The sequence below is a fragment of the Populus trichocarpa genome, unplaced genomic scaffold (genome assembly GCF_000002775.5).
Source record: "Populus trichocarpa isolate Nisqually-1 unplaced genomic scaffold, P.trichocarpa_v4.1 scaffold_25, whole genome shotgun sequence".
In the NCBI taxonomy this organism is placed as follows: Eukaryota; Viridiplantae; Streptophyta; class Magnoliopsida; order Malpighiales; family Salicaceae; genus Populus; species Populus trichocarpa.
This window is the reverse complement of record NW_026291139.1, coordinates 621,522-640,640: the sequence shown is the minus strand read 5'-3', so window position 1 is coordinate 640,640 and position 19,119 is coordinate 621,522. Positions and strand designations below refer to the sequence as shown.

The window sequence follows — 19,119 nt, the reverse complement described above, 5'->3', positions numbered from 1 at the left end:
GAGAAGGATTTAAACGAAGCACATCAAGCAGTCCGTCTCTTCATCCTCATCTCCTCTCTTCTACTAGGGTTTATTTATTTATTTATTTATAACGCTTGCTTTCTACTTGTAACTGAAAAGGCTGAAAGGAAAGATGCACGCTCCAGTTCTCGTTCTTAGTAAGTTGTAAAACCCTAATTTTTTAATATTCAAAAAAATATAATAAAAAATTGAAAAATTTGTGGCTGCTGCTGCAGGGGATTCGTTGAAACGGGAATCAGGAAGGAAGGTACATCATGCCAACATACAGGCTGCAAAGGCAGTTGCCGATATTATCAGGACCACTTTAGGTCCTCGTTCCATGTTGAAGATGCTTCTCGATGCCAGCGGTGGTATTGTTGTCACCAACGACGGCAATGCCATCCTGCGCGAGTTAGATCTGGCTCATCCTGCTGCTAAATCCATGATTGAATTAAGTCGCACTCAAGACGAAGAAGTTGGTGACGGAACTACCTCCGTCATTGTTCTCGGTACCTAATATTCATTTCTTTGTATTTTGCCCTTTTTTTCTTTAAATAAATCTTTTTGATTTTAAATTTATGTTTTAGGAGGAGAGATGCTTCATGTTGCTGAAGCCTTCATCGAAAAGAACTATCATCCTACTGTCATATGCCGAGGTAGGTAATTAGGTTTAATCTTCCTTCCTTTTTTTTTAACTTTTGTATTTGGCGTTGTTAATTTATTCTCTTTGCATTACTGCAGCCTACAGTAAAGCTTTGGAGGATGCTATTGCTGTGATTGACAAAATTGCTATGTCCATTGATGTCAACGATCGTAAGTTGTTGCTCCTTATCTTTCTTCTCTTTCCGGCCGATTACTATTGTTTATCAAAATTATACTTTTTGATAGTGCATTTCAATTTTTTTTTATCTTGATTGGTTGAATCTTATTGTGCTTGTTTATACTAATGCAAGTTTGAGTTTATATGGAAGGAGAGGGAAGGTGGTTGGTGTTTTCATTAGTGTGATTTTATAATATTTCCCCCTTCACTACAGCTAATAAACAAGCTATGTTTTTTTTTCTTTAATTGTGTATGTGAAAAAGATAAAGATGAAAGTTTGAAAAGAACTTCCTTTTGTAGGAGTTTTAATATTTTACATGGAATTTAGTGCTCATTTCATATAATGGAAAGGATTGTGATTTCATTGTGGGATGTTGATTATCGTTTTGGTTGGGTCCTTTTGATAACTTATGGATATGTGTGGCAGGTCCTACAATGTTGGGGCTGGTCAAGAGTTGCATTGGCACAAAGTTCACTAGTCAATTTGGGGACTTAATTGCTGTAAGTATCCTTGCATTCTAATGACTTAGTCATGGCATTCTGCTGGCTTCTGTTTTGGTCTTTCCTGTTAACTGGGTAGTGAAATTTTCGTAATTCTCTTATTTTGCATGCCTAACTATTGAAGTTTATTGGATGCTTAAAATGTGAGACTTGAATCTCTTTGTTTGATATGAAGAGTTTTGGTCAAGAAGCAGAAGCAGAATATGTGGTGATGCAGTGATAAGAGATTTTCCCCCCCTTCCTATCTGCTGTAGTTTTTAAATATTCTGAATACAATGAGTACCGTGAATATTAATCATTGTCCCACAGCTTGCTCATATCTGGCCAATTCTACTTGTTCCCTTCTAAGTTTTTGCCAACTTCTAGGATCTAGCAATTGATGCCACCTCAATAGTTGGTGTGGACCTTGGTCAAGGAATGCGTGAAGTTGACATCAAGAAGTACATTAAGGTTGAGAAGGTGCCTGGTGGCCAGTTGGAAGATTCAAAAGTTCTTAAAGGGGTTATGTTTAACAAAGATGTAGTTGCCCCTGGAAAAATGAAAAGAAAAATTGTGAACCCACGTATTATTCTTCTTGATTGCCCTGTTGAATACAAGAAAGGAGAGAACCAGACAAACGCGGAGCTGGTTCGAGAAGAAGACTGGGAAGTCCTGTTGAAAATGGAAGAGGAATACATAGAGAATATGTGTGCGCAGATACTAAAGTTGAAACCAGATTTGGTAATCACAGAGAAAGGTCTCAGTGATTTGGCATGCCACTATCTGAGCAAAGCTGGTGTTAGTGCAATCAGGAGGCTGAGGAAGACTGATAATAACAGAATTGCCAAGGCATGTGGGGCCACTATTGTGAACAGACCAGATGAGTTGCAAGAGTCTGATGTTGGTACTGGGGCTGGTTTATTCGAGGTTAAGAAAATTGGGGATGAATTCTTTGCCTTCATTGTTGATTGCAAAGATCCAAAGGCTTGTACTGTTCTCTTGAGAGGTGCCAGCAAGGACCTTCTGAATGAAGTGGAAAGAAACTTGCAGGTATGTAATGGTTTAACTTTCAAATTCCTCTCTCTCTATGCATGTGTGTTTTTTTATACTTTAATATATCTCAGCCATCTAATGCTCTGAATCTTGTTCTCAATATAGGATGCCATGTCTGTAGCAAGAAATATACTAAAGAATCCAAAACTCCTTCCTGGTGGGGGTGCTACAGAATTAACTGTATCTGCTGCTCTGAAGCAAAAAAGCTCTTCTATTGAAGGCATAGAAAAGGTGAATGATTCATCCCTTGCATCAATGGATCACTCTTCAATAAATTTTAGATTTGACCAGCTGTTACGCTTTTTTCCCTTCTTCTTTGTGTGGATAAAATATAGCTTCAAGTAATTTGTTATAAATATAATTTCTTGTGGATGTGAAACAGTGGCCTTATGAAGCTGCTGCTATAGCTTTTGAGGCTATACCAAGAACGTTGGCTCAGAATTGTGGTGTTAATGTGATCCGAACCATGACTGCTCTGCAAGGGAAGGTATGAACATTTTTTTGTAGGTTAAAGGCTTCTTTGCGTATCTGTACTCTTGATTTTATACTGTTTTGCCTCTGCTTTTATTTATTCTATTGTCAACTCTCTACATTCAAAATTGTCTTTGTTTCGCCCTTATTTGACCGGAAGTTCAGATTGCTCTGAAATCATCAGGTTACATACGGACCAAACAATTACGATTTTTAAAGTAGAAGGTTGATGTTAGAACAAAAAAAAGTAGAGGGAGCAAACTAGTACAAAATCAAGAGTAGAGGAACCAATACAAGCTTTTTACCTTTTTAGTAGGGTTTTTTTTATTGAATAATAGCTCTGCCTGCAGATTCCACTCATCCATTTTCTGTTTATTTTGTCTTTATTTGATTACCGCAGCATGCAAATGGTGAAAATGCATGGATTGGCATAGATGGGAACACTGGTGAAATTACTGATATGAAAGAGAGGAAGGTAAATATTGTAGTTTCAGGTCCTGTTGCTATGATTAATTAGAAAATCCTTAACGTTGGTAGAATCTCTTTCTTCAAAAGGGAGGTCAGATAATGACTTCTTTGTGCACTGCAGCAAACCGTAAACTTTCTTCTGCAGTTTTGTTTTATCCTATAGTTGAATGTCTGCGATGTGATTTCCTCATCTTTGTTCTCACATATTCTTGTATTAAGTTGACTAGATATGTTATATGATGGTGATGGTGATTGAAGTCTTCAAGTCCACAAGTTGAAGTACAAAATATGTTTTATCTGAGTGTTCTGATAACCATCTGCTTGTGTTATCAGATATGGGATGCCTACAATGTCAAGGCACAAACCTTCAAAACAGCAATCGAGTCTGCTTGCATGCTTCTGAGGATTGATGACATTGTGAGTGGAATCAAGAAGAAGCAGGCCCCTGGAGCGCAGGGTCCGTCCAAGCCTAAGATTGAGACAGAAGCAGATGCAGACAGCGAGCAGATACTTCCTGACTGAAGATTTTAGTTGCTGTTTGAACTGACTTTCCATGGAAGAATCTGACAAAAGAAGCCAGTTTATTTTATCGGCTCCTGAGCTGTTTTGTCCCAAGTTTTGATTAGGGTGCCTTTGTTCAAAGTTTTGGGCCTGTTTGTCTGTGGCGGCCTGCTGGTGGTGTGGACCATATAGGAATTGCATGGTACTCGTCTTAGTAAGTGTATTGTCCATTCTGAATTCCTCCTACACAAAACAGTAATTCAGTAATGGTGTGGTTTTTTGATTGTAGAATTACGTTGGAGTTTGTTTCACGATTGAAGGAGTGTTTCTGATTGCTGTTGTATTTACTTCGAATTTTTATTTTATTTTTATAGTTTGAAATTAATTTTTTTATATTTTTTATTATTTTGATGTATTGATATAAAAAAATAAATTTTAAAAAATAAAAAAATATTGTTTCAGTATTTTATAAATGTTAAATCTTATATATTTTTTTAAAAATTGATATATCAGATATTAGACTAAATTTTTTTTTATGTATATTATAAATATTTAAAGATTTAGCATATATTGTTAATTTTTACAGGTTTATATTTGTTTATGGTGTGAAGATATTTTTAATATTAGATTTAATTTTTATTCCTGAAATCAACGTTAAATTCTAGCTATCTTTTCTTTAATAAAGAGATAAGTTTTTTATTAATAATATTTTAGAACTTAAATATTCTCAAATAAAATAAAAATATAAAGATGGATTGGTGTACTTATCAATCATGTGCATCCAAAGAAAGATGGATGGTAGTCTATCCTTGCTAGACTTAGCTCTTTTGCTTCCTGATTCCCTCACCTGAGAGGTTTCCACACTTTTTCTTATTGCGTAGACAAGCAGAACATACAAGTGAAGGTGCACATAACCAAGCACACAATATATTACAGCAAAACACTTTCAATTTTTATTAGTCTCGTAGACAGAGTATACACAAGTTTGTTAATGTATGTGCTATGCATAAGTGTTTTGCCCCTCAAGAACATTGCATGCTACACAGTATTTTACAGCCTACATATTTATAATATAGTGGAAGTTACAAATGGAAACTGCCCCTAAATTTCTGCAGAGGTGGAGCACTCATTATCCCGTGTTCCAGCCACTTATTCCCCATATAAGAAATTGTCATAACTGCCAATAATTGCTCCCATAACTACTGCAACTCCCTTGTCTTGTTCTCCCACAAACCAACTACCCATTGCTAGCACACATGCTGCTAGCGTAAATGTCTCGCATGTCTTAGACTGTTTGTTGTCCAAGTCAGGATTCGTGTCGAACATCAACCCATGTCCTGCCAAATCATTGACGTACACAATTGCCGAATCTGCCAACGCTCATGCACACTCCATTGTCAATACATGTTGCCATTCATATCAATAATGTTTACGTCAAGTCTTGGACTGTCCATCGTCCAAACTTATCGTCAGCCCTTGTAACAGTCAAGCCTTGGACATTCCATCATCTAAGTCCCCCAACTCGCGTCAGCACACTACTACGCTAGCTGTTGCATGCTGCCCCGCATGCACGCTGTCGATTTTCGCTACTGTCACGCTGGCTACCACCTCATATCTCCTATCTAGCAATGATTTCATCAACCTACCCCTTGATGAATTTAACCCTATGACAAACCTCCCCCACCAAAAGAAGTCAACATCCTCGTCGAGCCAAGTCTAAAGCACCTTTGCCCCAAGTTTGCACACTGTCACAGTTCAAGGTTGTCCACGCACAACCTCTTGGTTTTGCCTATATTTACATCCAGAATGTTATCCATCGATTCTGCGATGCCAAACTAACATTCCCTTTGTCAACTCCTGCTCATAACCAAGTTGTGACCAAGTCTTTTATATCCCATAGGTTAAACCAAACTTTGAGTGCCGCCCAAAGCTATCAAGATCAATGCAATCAATTTCATCTGGACACCAATTTATATAAAAAAAGAAGTTGATAAAAAAAAATAATTTTTATATCTCATCCTTAATTATATAACTAAGTACAAATATATTTCAATATATATATAAACCTGTATAATTTTGTCATGAAAAGAATAAACTAGTACAGTTTCCAAACTAAAGAAAGTTTTGAAATTATATACAACAAACAAACAAAAAAATGATTGTTTTGAGAAATTGTGAACATAGAGTATTATACAATATACTAAAAGAGCTCAATGCCCCTGTTACTGTTTGTATAGACACAAAGCATTGTGGATTGGAGTAGTATAATGACAGAGTTGCCCTTACGGCAGAGAGTTGCAAGGACTGCAGGGGAAAGGTGGGGTTGTCTTTTTATTGGGATGCATTTGGCATTGAAGGGATGGTTGAGGAGAAAACAATCGGTGTGGATTTTAGTGGGGCCCCAGGCTGCTGACACTTGGCGCTGGGCTGTCATGCCCTGGGTGTTAGGGTCAGACCTGCACGCCTAGTTGCAGACCCAGGTGAGAAGGTCTGCACAACCGCACACCTAAGGCTGCATACCCGCGTTGGGTGTAGACCCAAGCAAGCAGGTTTGCAGCACCACACGCCAAAAGGCTGCAGACCCGCGTTGGGTACATACCCAAGCGAGCGAGTCTTCAGCACCGCGTCATTGGGTCCTGCTGGGTTGCAGGACCCAACACTATTGGCACCTTCTTGGGCCTGTCTAGCAGCAGAGCCCAATATCCTTGGGTCTGGCTGTGCAACCATTCCCAAGGATATTGGGTCTAAGATTTTTACTCTTTTCTTTGATTTCTATCCAGTAAAGAGGAAAAAAATTGATAAAAGTTTTTTTATATTGTATAAAAGTTGTGTGATCATAATTTTTTTCCTTTAAAGTTGTGTTGAATTTTCTCATTCAAGCATGTTTTTTTTTTAAGTTTTAAAAATTCATTGACAAAAATTTGAATTTTTTTAATTTTGTTCTCTAATATTGTCATATTAAAGTTGATAGAGCTTTCAATAATTTTTTTTATTTTTTTTACTTTAAATTAATTTTTTTTTCTTTAATTCGAATTAAGATGTTTTTGTATTATTTTGATGTGATTATATAAAATATATTTTAAAAAATAAAAAATATTATATCAATATATTTTTAGAAATTTTTTTTAAGATATTTCAAGTTTTATTTTTTTCCTCATCATTTTTTTTTCTTTTCACTTATTGATATTTTTCATACTGTAAAAGAGAAAATAAATTGATATGATTTTTTTATATTATACAAAAGTTAGGTGATGACAATTTTTTTCACTTAAGGTTGGGTTGAATTTTTTTATTAAAGTATATTTTTTTTTACGTTTCAAAATAGCTTTAAATTATATATATTATTAAATACATAAATAAATTATGTGTTGGGTCCTGCCCCCAGCAGGAACCATTAGAGTTGGGTAATGCTATATGCAGAACCCAAAATCACTTTGGATCCTCCGAGGTGTAGGACCCAAAGTTCTTGGATCGTGCATTAGGACCCCATTCTCTTGGGTCCTGACCCTGAACCCATTAGCTTTGGATCCTGCTTTTAGATCTGACGTAGGATCCAATTAAAGGGTCCAATGTCAAGACCCAAGGAAATTGGGTCTTGAAGCAGGACCCATTATCCTTGGGTCCTCCTCTTGGGTTCGGCATAGGACCTAATCAATGGGTCCAGCGTAAGGACCCAAGAGAATTTGGTCATGAGGCAGAACCTATTAGTCTTGAGTCTTGACGCAGGACCCAAGGTTCTTGAGTCTTAGGTTTCTAAATATTATTATTTGTGTTATAAATATTATTATTTTTTATTATAATTAAAAGTATTAATATCAAAAATGAATTTGTATTTCTTTTATAAATACTATTATTTTTATTATAATTAATATTATTAATAAAATAATTAATAAATTTGAAGAAAAAATTATTATCAATATTAAAAAAACAACCTTAGACTTGATTTGAAGGATAAAATTAAAATTATTATTGGTATTATTATCAAAAATAAATTCAAAAAAATACTACTGTTATTATTGAAGAAAAACCATAATTGTTTTTAAAGATTAAAAAATATAAGAATTTGAATAGACAAGTTAAATATTATTATTTATAGTAGAAATATTATTGTCGGGTCTGGTATTGCAGCCAGACTCGCTCTTTTGGATCAGGCATTGTAGTCAGACGCAACGCTTCTCTAGTCTTATATATATATATATATATATATATATATATATATATATATATATATATATATATATATATATAAAGTGGGTCTGCGGTGTATATACTAAAAGGTTTTAAATCCCACATTGAAAAAATAAAACATTTATCTAGTATTTATACAGTGAACTTTGAAAAGTATTAATAACCAACTAAAAAATACAAAAAATTAGTCTCTAGTTAGGAGAAAAAACACATTTGAAAAAAAACAAGTCCCAACCAGTTTTTGTCGAGTCTATCATGTCTCGGGTCAACAAGACAGGTCAACTATATTTTTACTTATCTCAATCTTTTAACTTATCTAGACTGATTTAGCCTCCATATTAATCAAGTTCTAAATCAACCAAGCAGATTTAATAACAAGGAAGAAATATGATATGAAGTCAGCATCTTTGTTGCCATACAATTATGGAACGCAGCACCTTAATGGGACATTATGAAGGGACTGATGGACATTAATGTTTACAAGGGGGAGTTGGACAATAATGGAGAATGAGAAAGAATAATTCTCTTTTTCATCTAAAAAATACCATACAAAATTATAAAAACATACCTTAAATGCCTAAATTCCCTTTCAAAAGGGAATAGAGAATGACCAACGAAGTTCTTTGAATGAGGAAGGGTAGATGTGCACGTTTCAAATTCGGATATTTGCACGGTACAACTGACTCTAGTATAAAATCATCCTTTTCAACTATTTAATTATAACATACAATAATTTGAACAACTTCATCATCTAAGTATTGATCGAAATTCTTTGAAATCATATTATTTATAGATTTAATTTTATAATGTTAAAAATAATTTATAATTATACTTACTTGAATATTTATTATCCAAGCCAATATTGTAAGATTCATTACACCTAGAATATATATCTTCTCCAGATTTAAGATTCAAGTTTCATGTCCCTTTAAAAGATACTAATAAAAGCAATAACAGTAATGCATCTTGAAAGCTTGTATAATCTTCAAATCACAAGGCTAAATCTTTGATATTAGGTTGAATATAAAAAAATAATTCAATATTTTTTTAGTTTTTAATAGTTTTTGGAGTGCAGGAAAAATTATTAACAAGTAAAATAACTTTTTTATCATCTATTTTTCTATAAGTTATCAAATATGTTCTTGAAATAATATTCAAGTCATCCATGCTTGTTGTCAAGATACTAGCAAGTTCATATTAACATGTACAGTTTTCAATATTTCAATATATATAGACATTTACAGTTTTCTCATTTTTTTTTAAAAAAAAAACCAGTACCGTTTCCACACCAATGATATTTTTTGAAATAATTCATAATTTTTTTTCTTAAAAAAATAGTTCATAGCTCATCATTTGATGAAATAAGAATAGCTTTCAGGCGGCGGATAAGAAGAGCAGCATCTTTGATGTCATCATACGATTATTGTACGCAACAATCTTTTTAGAGATTATGAATATGAGGTTGAAAACATCATGGTGACGATTCATTATAAGATCGAGACTGCTATTATTTACAAGTGGGGCCTGGACATTGGAGGATGGGAAAGAATAATTATCTTGACTTTACCCCTTTCATTTCATCTCAAAAATACCGTATAAAATGATAAAAACATGTTTAAATTGGTATATTTTTAAAATATTTTTTATTTAAAAATATATTAAAAATATTTTTTAAAAACTTATTTTTGATATTGTACATTAAAATAATCTGAAAATATTAAAAAAAATATTAATTTAAAATAAAAAAATAAAATAAAATTTAAATTTTTCTAAAAGCATTTTTGAAACGCAAAAAATACCAGGACAAGCTATTATGCTGTCACGCATTTTATAACAGGTTAACAATAATTTTTTAAAATATAGAAAAAATTTTCAAAATGTACAAAATATTTTAAATGTTTTGGGTTTAGTAGCCAAATCAGATCCAATATCCTATCTAAATGCTAATTATTTTTTTATCAAAAAAATATTTAAATTATTATTGAAATATTCTAAACAGAAATTCTAATTAATTTTTTTTTATTTTTTATTACTAAAAAATTTAAACTACATTTCAAGTATTCTAAACAGAGATGCTAATTAATTTTTTTATAAATATTTTTTTTATTTTTTCTAAAACAATATTTAAAATATCCTTAAAGTATCCAAAATAGAACTACTAATTAATTTTTTTATAAATATTTTTTTTTATTTTTTCTAAAAAAATATTTAAATTATCCTAAAAGTATCTTAAACAAAAATCCTAATTAGTTTTTTTTAAAATATTTTTTTATTTTTCTATAAAAAATCATTAAAATTATATTGAAGTATACTAAATAATTTTTTATAAATGTTTTATATTTTTTATTTTAAAAACATTTAAACTACCATTGAAATATACTAAAAATAAATGCTAATAATTTTTTTAATTTTTATTATTTTTTTATAAAAACACTTTTAAACTACCTTTAAAGTATCATAAACAAGAATGTTAATTGATGTTTTTTATTTATTTTATATTTCTTCTATAAAAAAACACTAAAACTACCTTTGAAGTATTATAAATAATTTTTTTTATAAATATTTTCTATTTTTTATAAAACAAATATTTAAACTACCCTTAAAGTATACTAAATATAAATGCTAATTAATATTGTTTATAAAAAAAAATATATTTGAACTACTCTTGAAGTATTCTAGATAAGTTTTTTTTATAAATATTTTCTATTTCTTGTAAAAAAATATTTAGACTATCCTTGAAATATTCTAAATAGAAATGCTAATTATTTATTTTTATATTTTTAATAAAAAAACATTTAAACTATTATTGAAGTATTCTATATAATTTTCTTATAAATGTTTTCTATTTTTTATAAAAAAAACATTTAAACTATCTTTTAAGTATCCTAAATAGAAATATAAATTATTTTTTCTATAATGTTTTTTTATACAAAAATATTTAAACTAACATTAAAGTATCCTAAATAATTGTTTTCATATATATATTTTTATTTTTTATAACAAAATTAAAGTACCCTTGAAGTATTCTAAATAAAAATTATAATTATTTTTTTTATAAATTATTTTTATTTTGTTTTAAAAAAATAAATCCGGTAGTTAAGTCAGACCCAATACTCTTGGGTCTGATAGTCATGTCAAACCAAAATAATCTTTGGTCTAATAATTATATCTTAATCCAACACACATCAATAACTTTTAAAATAAAAAATAGAAAATATAATATCTATGTGCTTATTTAAACATCTATAATGTAGCCTATAATATAAATATAATATAATTAATAGTTTTTTTGAAATAAAAAATAGAAAAAAAAGCATCTATAAAATGATATATGGTAAAAACATTTTATATCTATACTTATGTATACAGCCCATTGTTTTTTAACGTATTTTAAAGGATAGTATAATAATGCGAGGTTGGCTGTCATTTGTTTTTTGTCTTCATACTCATCAATCATCATCATCTACTTATTTTCCTGCCTCTTTTTTTCTCGCCATTTCCCCTCCAGCCAAAAAGGCCAAAGGGAGAGGGTTATTTATTGCAATGCTCGTTGATGATATTAGTTCATATGCATACGGAATGTTTAATGGTTGCTGTTTCTAGGTGAGATTGTTTTTCTGTTGTGTTGAGTTGAGTAGCTAGTAGTTAGAGACCGACTGAGTTGAGTAAAACAATAAAAAAAAAGAACAGAAGTGAAGATCAGTTTTCCTCTCTTTCTTTCGTTTGTAAGTATACAGGATAACTTCTTTTCTTTCTGTTTTGTCCCCTTCTTCCTTTCCTTTGTATGTATGATTATGACAACTTCTCTGGTGCTGTGCTGTGCTGTGTGTGTGCAGAGGGATATGAGAGAAAGAAAAATGGACTTGGATAACAGGGCCACTCATGGACTGCATACTGTTAAAGAAGAAGATGTGGAGGGAGACGTTGAAAATGATGCCAAAGGAATACTAAATTCGTACAACGGTGCTTACAGTACTGAACCCCTCTTGGTGAAAAGGAGGAATACAACATCCCAGACTGCCATTGTTGGTGCCAACATTTCTCTTATTGAAAGCCTTGACTACGAGTAAGTGAGATGTGTAATTATGCCAATTCCCGAGAAAATCAGATTTGCCTTTTGTAATCATAAACTCACAACAGATTCTTTATTTACTTTCTTTTTTTCCTTTTACAGAATCTGGTTATTTAATCACTGATTAGATTAGAAAGGAACCTGCGAGCTTATGGACTCATAGTCATTCATACATCTCATAAAATCACAAAATATGAACATAAAATTTATGGTGCTCATTGAAGAGAGATAGATATAAAAAGGAAAAAAAAAGAGAGAGAAAATAAAAAAGGTACTTTTAAATAATCATATTATTTCTTACAAGTTTCGGATTTGATTTTCATTTTCATCATTAATTTCTAGTGAATACACGAAGTAACTAATTAATATTCATCACCACAGCTTTAATGTTTGGTACACATATGATTCTTTATCAGCTTGGCTTCTTGATAGAAGATAAAAATGCTAACGTCTGTCTTTTTATTTGTCGTCCTACAGGATTGCTGAAAATGAATTATTTAAACAAGATTGGAGATCAAGAAAGAAAGTTCAGATATTTCAGTATATTTTACTGAAGTGGGCATTTGCACTTCTTATTGGCCTTTTCACAGGACTTGTTGGCTTTTTTAATAATATCGCAATTGAGAACATATCTGGTTTCAAGTTGTTGCTGACTAATAAGCTCATGAGAAAGCAACAGTAAGCTCAGCCTATCACAACCTCACTGTATTGGAATTTTGGTCTACAAGTAGCCTGGACTTATTTCCTCGTACATCCTTTTTTTTTTCGAATTTTTTTATCAGTACTTAAGGTATAATGACTTTTGAACCAATGGCAATGCGTTTGAGATCCTGAATTAAGTTTGTTTGCCAATCTATACGATAACTATGACATGGTAATGCCTCTAGTGCAGATATTACAAGGCTTTTGCAGCATTTGCTGGTTGCAACATGGTGTTGGCGGCTGCTGCTGCAGCTCTATGCGCTTTCATTGCTCCAGCAGCAGCAGGTTCTGGTATTCCTGAAGTGAAAGCCTATCTTAATGGCATTGATGCTCATTCTATACTGGCTCCTGGTACCCTATTTGTAAAGGTCAGTGAATTACAGGGTCTAGCCGTGCTTTCTGCTCATACATAATATCAACCTCTCTGAAAGACAGAATAAGTCAAAGTGTTCACTAGTCCTTTATCTAGGCATCTGCAAAAGCGAATACTTGCATGCACGTGTAATTTTAGTCCATAAGGATTGTGCGAGGTCTTAGATGCTGCACCAAACTTCAGTGCTATAACGCGAAAGATGTCACTAACCTTCTGATTTTTCAGAGCTTCTGTTTGAAGATTTTGGTCTAGACCCTCAGAGAACATGAAACTTTTGTCCACCTAGGTTAATGAAATCTAGTGAACTTGCTTTCCTCAATGTTTGTGAATTTGATCTGTTCAGTGTTTCCTGGTATTGCTTTGTTCTTTTCTCTCGTATTTTGTCTGTTTTTAGAATATGACATGCATTCATACTATTTTTGCAATTCAGAATCTGACTTCACGTTTCTGGAATTATTACCGTTCCCTGAAATGATATTTCTATGGTGTTTACAATTCTGAATGTGGCAGATTCTTGGTTCTATTCTCGGTGTTTCTGCTGGATTTGTTGTGGGTAAAGAAGGGCCTATGGTTCACACTGGTGCATGCATAGCCTCTTTATTAGGGCAGGGGGGTTCTCGCAAATACCATTTGACATGGACGTGGCTCAGATATTTCAAAAATGATCGTCAGAGACGAGATTTGATCACTTGCGGAGCTGCTGCTGGTGTGGCTGCTGCTTTTCGTGCTCCAGTTGGAGGCGTTCTTTTCGCTCTTGAAGAAGCAGCTTCATGGTACCTCTTCCATCTCTGTGTGTTGCTGTCTTATTCATAGCTTATTTGTTTAACGCATAGAGGAATCTTAATTTATTTGTTTAATATTCTTGTACATGCAATTGTTATGTATGCACAACTGATGAAGATCAGCATATTGTTTTTTTCTTGTTTTGACATGCTTCAGGTGGCGGAGTGCTCTTCTTTGGAGAACTTTCTTCACTACTGCAGTGGTTGCTATAGTTTTGAGAGCTTTTATGGAATTTTGCGCTACTGGAAAGTGTGGGCTTTTTGGGAAAGGAGGTCTAATAATGTATGATGTGAGTTCAGAAAAGGTACAATATAGCGGTCCGGATGTTTTAGCTGTGATACTCTTAGGCATCGTCGGGGGGATTTTTGGAAGCTTGTATAACTATCTTGTGGATAAGGTTCTCCGTACTTACAGCATCATCAACGAGTATGTTACTGTGCCATCCTATTTGATTACAACAGATTGCTTCTTTTTTTGATTGATAATCACTTGTTATCATGCTGCTGCAGAAAAGGTGCTGCTTTTAAAATCTCACTTGTTATTGCCATCGCCCTGTTGACATCTTGTTGTTCTTACGGCCTGCCTTGGTTCGGGAGGTGCATCCCCTGCCCTACTCATATAACAGTGAGTTGTCCTAACACTGATGAATCTGGAAATTACAAAAGTTTCCAGTGCCCACCTGGTTACTACAATGACATTGCCTCCCTTTTTCTTAGCACTAATGATGATGCTATTCGCAACCTCTTTAGCGCCAGCACTAAAATAGAATTTCGTATATCCACTCTCTTCCTCTTTTTCTCTGCTGTTTATTGCCTTGGCATTGTTACATATGGAATTGCTATCCCATCTGGACTTTTCATCCCCGTTATTTTAGCTGGAGCTTGCTATGGCCGTCTTGTTGGGAGACTATTTAGATCCATCTCTAACCTTGACACCGGTCTCTTTGCCTTACTTGGAGCTGCATCCTTCCTTGGTGGTACCATGAGAATGACAGTTTCCCTTTGTGTAATACTGCTCGAACTCACTAATGATTTATTGTTGCTTCCCCTTGTGATGTTGGTTCTCCTTATCTCAAAAACTGTGGCTGATAACTTCAACAAGGGTGTCTATGACCATATTGTGAAATTGAAAGGATTGCCTTACATGGAGGCCCATGCAGAACCTTACATGAGGCATTTGGTTGCACGTGATGTTGTCTCTAGTCCATTGGTAACTTTTCTTGGTATTGAAAAGGTGGGCAATATACTGCATGCTTTGAGGACAACTGGACATAATGGGTTCCCAGTGATTGATGAACCACCTTTCTCAGATGCACCAGAACTGTGCGGCCTTGTCTTGAGGTCACATTTGCTTGTTTTGCTTAAAGGCAAGAATTTTTCAAGGGAAAGGATACCTGCTGGTCAAGAGATCTTGCGTAGATTTGCAGTATTTGATTTTGCTAAAGCAGGATCTGGGAAGGGTGTCAAGTTAGAGGATCTGGATATTGAAGAGGAAGAGATGGAGATGTATGTAGATCTTCATCCAATTAGCAATGCATCCCCGCACACCGTGGTTGAGACAATGTCACTTGCCAAAGCTGCAATTCTCTTTCGACAAATTGGTCTCAGGCACATGTGTGTAGTGCCAATAAGTCAAGGGGTAATTAAGACGCACAATCTTTCTCAATAGCCTCTTCTTTGTTTGATGTGTAGTGTTTGGGTAGCAATTGTTTTCTTAAAAAGGCAAAAGGCATCGTAAAAGCTTCTGCGTATCAAATATCTGTAAAAAGTTGGCTAATGAGTTTGTGGTTTTTCTTATTAACTTGTTGCAGAGACCTCCAATTGTTGGGATTTTGACTCGACATGACTTCATGCCAGAGCATATCTTGGGACTCTACCCTCATATCAAGCCTCACAAGTAGACCAAGCAATCAAACTGAGTGTTTGGTGAGCAGTGGCTGTGTAATTATGCTTCAGTAGGGGTTCTTTGTTTGCAGATGACTGAGTTGTTCGTTGGTCTTTCAACAAGTGAGATCTTTCATTCATTACAGTTGAAGGAGAAGCCTCTTCCTTAAACATGTAAACAAATTCATCACCGCAGTGAATTCGAGGTCATTTTACAATCCGCAATGTAGATGTTTATTCTTAAAACTCTGTGAAACCATCTCATAATCGGGATGGACACCTTGAAGCTCCATGAAAGATAAATGATCTCCTAGCGCCCTTCACAATAAATAGGAATATTCACGTCCATGCAACAGCCATATACCTACAATTGCTTGATGCTTTGTTTTTACCGTCCTTTCACTACAAAAAAAAAAAAAAAGATCCTATTAACAATTATTAACAATTAACAAGTCTGTTGAAGATAATATTAAAACCTGTTGCTAACGAAACTCAACAACAAAATTAGCAAAATTAGCAATAGATAATTTCATATGTAAATAATAAATGTTAATTTTTTAGTAATGGATTATCCATTGCTGATTGTTTAGTAACAGATTATCTATAACAGCCTGGCCTAACATGCTATATATTATCCGTTTTGGACCTCCTAGTCCACCCATGTCTAGGGCTTCCACCCAAGTTCCCCTCATGGTTTTGTTCCTGGTAGCCACGCATGACCCCAAAACACGTACAACATGTTACCAACCAGCACCACTAATAAGACCCTGGCTCTGGACGCTTGTGGGATCTTACAATACAATATTTGGTATCAGAGCCGAGAACGGCTCGTCTTAAGGTGGGGGGATTATAAGATCCCACATCGGAAGCGAGCGTCCATAGCCAAGGCTTTATTAGTGATGCTGGTTGCTAACATGGTGTACGCGTTTTGGGGCCATGCGTGGCTACCAGGAACAAAATCGTGAGGGGGACCTGGGTGGAAGCCCTGGACATGGGTGGACTGGGAGGCCCAAAGCGGACAATATACAGCATGTTGGGTCAGGCCGTTACATTATCCGTTGCTGAAATTCGGTTGCTGATTATATAAATCAGCAATGGATATTCCATTGTTGATCCGTTGCAGATCAGCAATGGAAACTTTGTTGCTGATTTGTCCGAATTTTTTAAATTATTTTTCCCATCTATTGAATTTTTTTTAATTATTTGTGGATATTTAAAAAATTATAGATAAATATATAAAGAACATAAATTAATACTAGAAATTATTTTATAAAAAATAATAACACAAATAAAAATAAATTTCATAATAAATTTCTAAATCTCGTTAAACTTATATTAAAATAGATAATTCACAATTTAATAAATATGTTCTATTATAAAGGTGGTGATTGGGGTGGTGGTGGAAACAAACCAAAACAATGCTGACCATTATAAGGTGGGATCAGTATATGTTGGTCGAGGCCTAGGTCAATATACTAGATTAGACAGGGGATACACAGGTGTCGTCATCTGTGGAGCCACATGTGACGGCATAGATGAAGCCACAGGTGCCGACATACCTTGGTCCATATTTAATACCCAAGCTTGATATCCCATATTACTAAGAAATTTTTTGATTGAGGTCATCTCCTGTTGTAATGATAAAATATGACCATCTCTTTCCTTTATTTGCTCTTTCAATGCCTGAATTGATGAGCTAGGAGGTGTTGACTTCATCGTATAGGATTATGATGAAACACTCGTACTAACCATGGATTTCGGCATACCAGGTGCACCGTATATTCTACCCTTTGTAACTCCTCATATAGCCACACACCAAGCTACTCCATCAAATAAAGAATGATTTTTCCGATCAGCTCCATATCTTGAAATCATCTCTTTTTTGTAATTCTCCTACAATACACTAAATATAATAATAAATTCATTTAAATTTTAAATAATATTAAATTACATTAAAAAAATACCTACAACAACTTTTTTAGACTTGTTATCTATAAATGTTTCAGGCTGTTTGGCACTGTGATGCAACACCGAAAACACATCATCCCATAGAGGTTCTTTTCCACCTGCTTTTTCTTGCTATCAACAAACAAAAAATATTAGAAAATATAAATATAAAAATTTGAAGTCCATTATAACAAATATAAACAATTCTAACCATGTTAGCTCGATATGATGCAAATGACATCGTACCTCCAGATTGAGTGCTTAATTTACCATCTGTTTCAGTTAGCCGATTATTTCTTGCAGATTTTGATCTCCTTTGAAATTCTGGGGTGGACCAAATTTCTTTAATCATTTGATTCCAATCCTTTGAAAATTTTTTCAATGTGCATGACATCAAGATTATGACGAATCAAATTTGTATGCCAATATGGAAGCTTCCAGAAAATGCTTTTCTTCACCTAATTGTGTTTAACACCAAAGCCTGGAATTTTGTCATTGTGAGATGAACTTCTAATATGCCCCTCCGTAAAATTAGACACTTCAAATAACATTTCTGAACCAGATCGACGAGGTAAAGGAGGGAGCCATTCTGTTACTCCTTTCAAAAACTTGTTTGATTGATATCTATATGGATGATCCATAGGTAAGAATCGTCGATGACAGTCAAAAAAGGTTATTTTACCCCATGCTTTAATCTAAAGGCTTTGTTATGCTTTATACAATAAGGACAAGACAACTTGCCATGTGTACTCCAACTCGATAACATACCATAAGCGGGAAAATCACTAATGGTCCACATCAAAGCTGCCCTTAATTGAAAATTTTCCTTCCTATATATATCATAGACACCTCCAGTGTAAGCATTGTTAATAAAATTATCAATTGAGAAATTTTTTGTTTGAGATGAAACACCGATATATTATTTATTTTAAATTTATTAATTGTTAGTTGATGAAGATCTATGGATATTATGAATGTTTGTATTAAAATTTTAAATTATATATAATTTTTTACTTAAAATTATTAATTTATGTGTGCATATGATTTTGGAGTTTCATATATACTTAGTTGTTAACTTCTCATCTCATGCACTGCTCCTATATAGATTTTATACAGGAGGCTTATCCAAGAAGTTGTGTATGTGATTGCTTGCTTCTAGTAAATAAGGTTCCATTTATGGTGTAAAATAATGAGAGTTATTAGCAATATATTGTGACTATATACTGATAGTGAAATATACTAGATTTTATTGGCCAACATTATTGTATGAAGAAATAATAAAACATGCCAAATTGTTGTGATGAATCTTTCAATGCCATCCAAATTATTCCTATGCAATACATATTAATCCTGCCACCTCATGAACTATAAAGAACTA

At 33.6% G+C, this 19,119-nt stretch overlaps 2 protein-coding genes across 3 annotated transcripts; both read left to right on the top strand.

The window, feature by feature from the left end:
• Positions 1-4,186, top strand: LOC18109955 (T-complex protein 1 subunit gamma). Its single transcript, XM_052449795.1, has 10 exons — positions 1-158; positions 237-509; positions 588-656; positions 742-813; positions 1,248-1,321; positions 1,688-2,350; positions 2,459-2,584; positions 2,736-2,840; positions 3,225-3,299; positions 3,626-4,186. Exons 1-10 carry the CDS (start codon positions 134-136, stop codon positions 3,812-3,814), a joined length of 1,671 nt encoding a protein of 556 aa, XP_052305755.1. The 5' UTR covers positions 1-133; the 3' UTR covers positions 3,815-4,186.
• Positions 4,187-11,419: 7,233 nt separating this feature from the next.
• On the top strand, positions 11,420-16,124 carry LOC18109954 (chloride channel protein CLC-c). Of its 2 annotated transcripts, none has more exons than XM_024592312.2 (8): positions 11,420-11,584; positions 11,818-12,047; positions 12,531-12,731; positions 12,946-13,123; positions 13,639-13,901; positions 14,068-14,337; positions 14,421-15,549; positions 15,722-16,124. In XM_024592312.2, exons 2-8 carry the CDS (start codon positions 11,824-11,826, stop codon positions 15,809-15,811), a joined length of 2,355 nt encoding a protein of 784 aa, XP_024448080.2. In that variant the 5' UTR covers positions 11,420-11,584; positions 11,818-11,823; the 3' UTR covers positions 15,812-16,124. The 2 variants fall into 2 exon arrangements, with proteins under 2 accessions (XP_024448080.2, XP_024448079.2); XM_024592311.2 differs by having other exon boundaries at positions 11,425-11,706.
• The last annotated feature ends 2,995 nt before the right edge of the window (positions 16,125-19,119 follow it).

Excerpts from the sequence above, each read along its gene's own strand:
- LOC18109955 (XM_052449795.1), top strand. The coding sequence starts at position 134 with ATGCACGCTCCAGTTCTCGTTCTTA. Across the intron at positions 2,585-2,735 it reads CTATTGAAGGCATAGAAAAG|TGGCCTTATGAAGCTGCTGC; the intron begins GTGAATGATTCA and ends GATGTGAAACAG. Across the intron at positions 3,300-3,625 it reads CTGATATGAAAGAGAGGAAG|ATATGGGATGCCTACAATGT; the intron begins GTAAATATTGTA and ends TTGTGTTATCAG.
- LOC18109954 (XM_024592312.2), top strand. The coding sequence starts at position 11,824 with ATGAGAGAAAGAAAAATGGACTTGGATAACAGGGCCACTCATGGACTG. Across the intron at positions 12,048-12,530 it reads ATTGAAAGCCTTGACTACGA|GATTGCTGAAAATGAATTAT; the intron begins GTAAGTGAGATG and ends GTCGTCCTACAG. Across the intron at positions 12,732-12,945 it reads AAGCTCATGAGAAAGCAACA|ATATTACAAGGCTTTTGCAG; the intron begins GTAAGCTCAGCC and ends CCTCTAGTGCAG.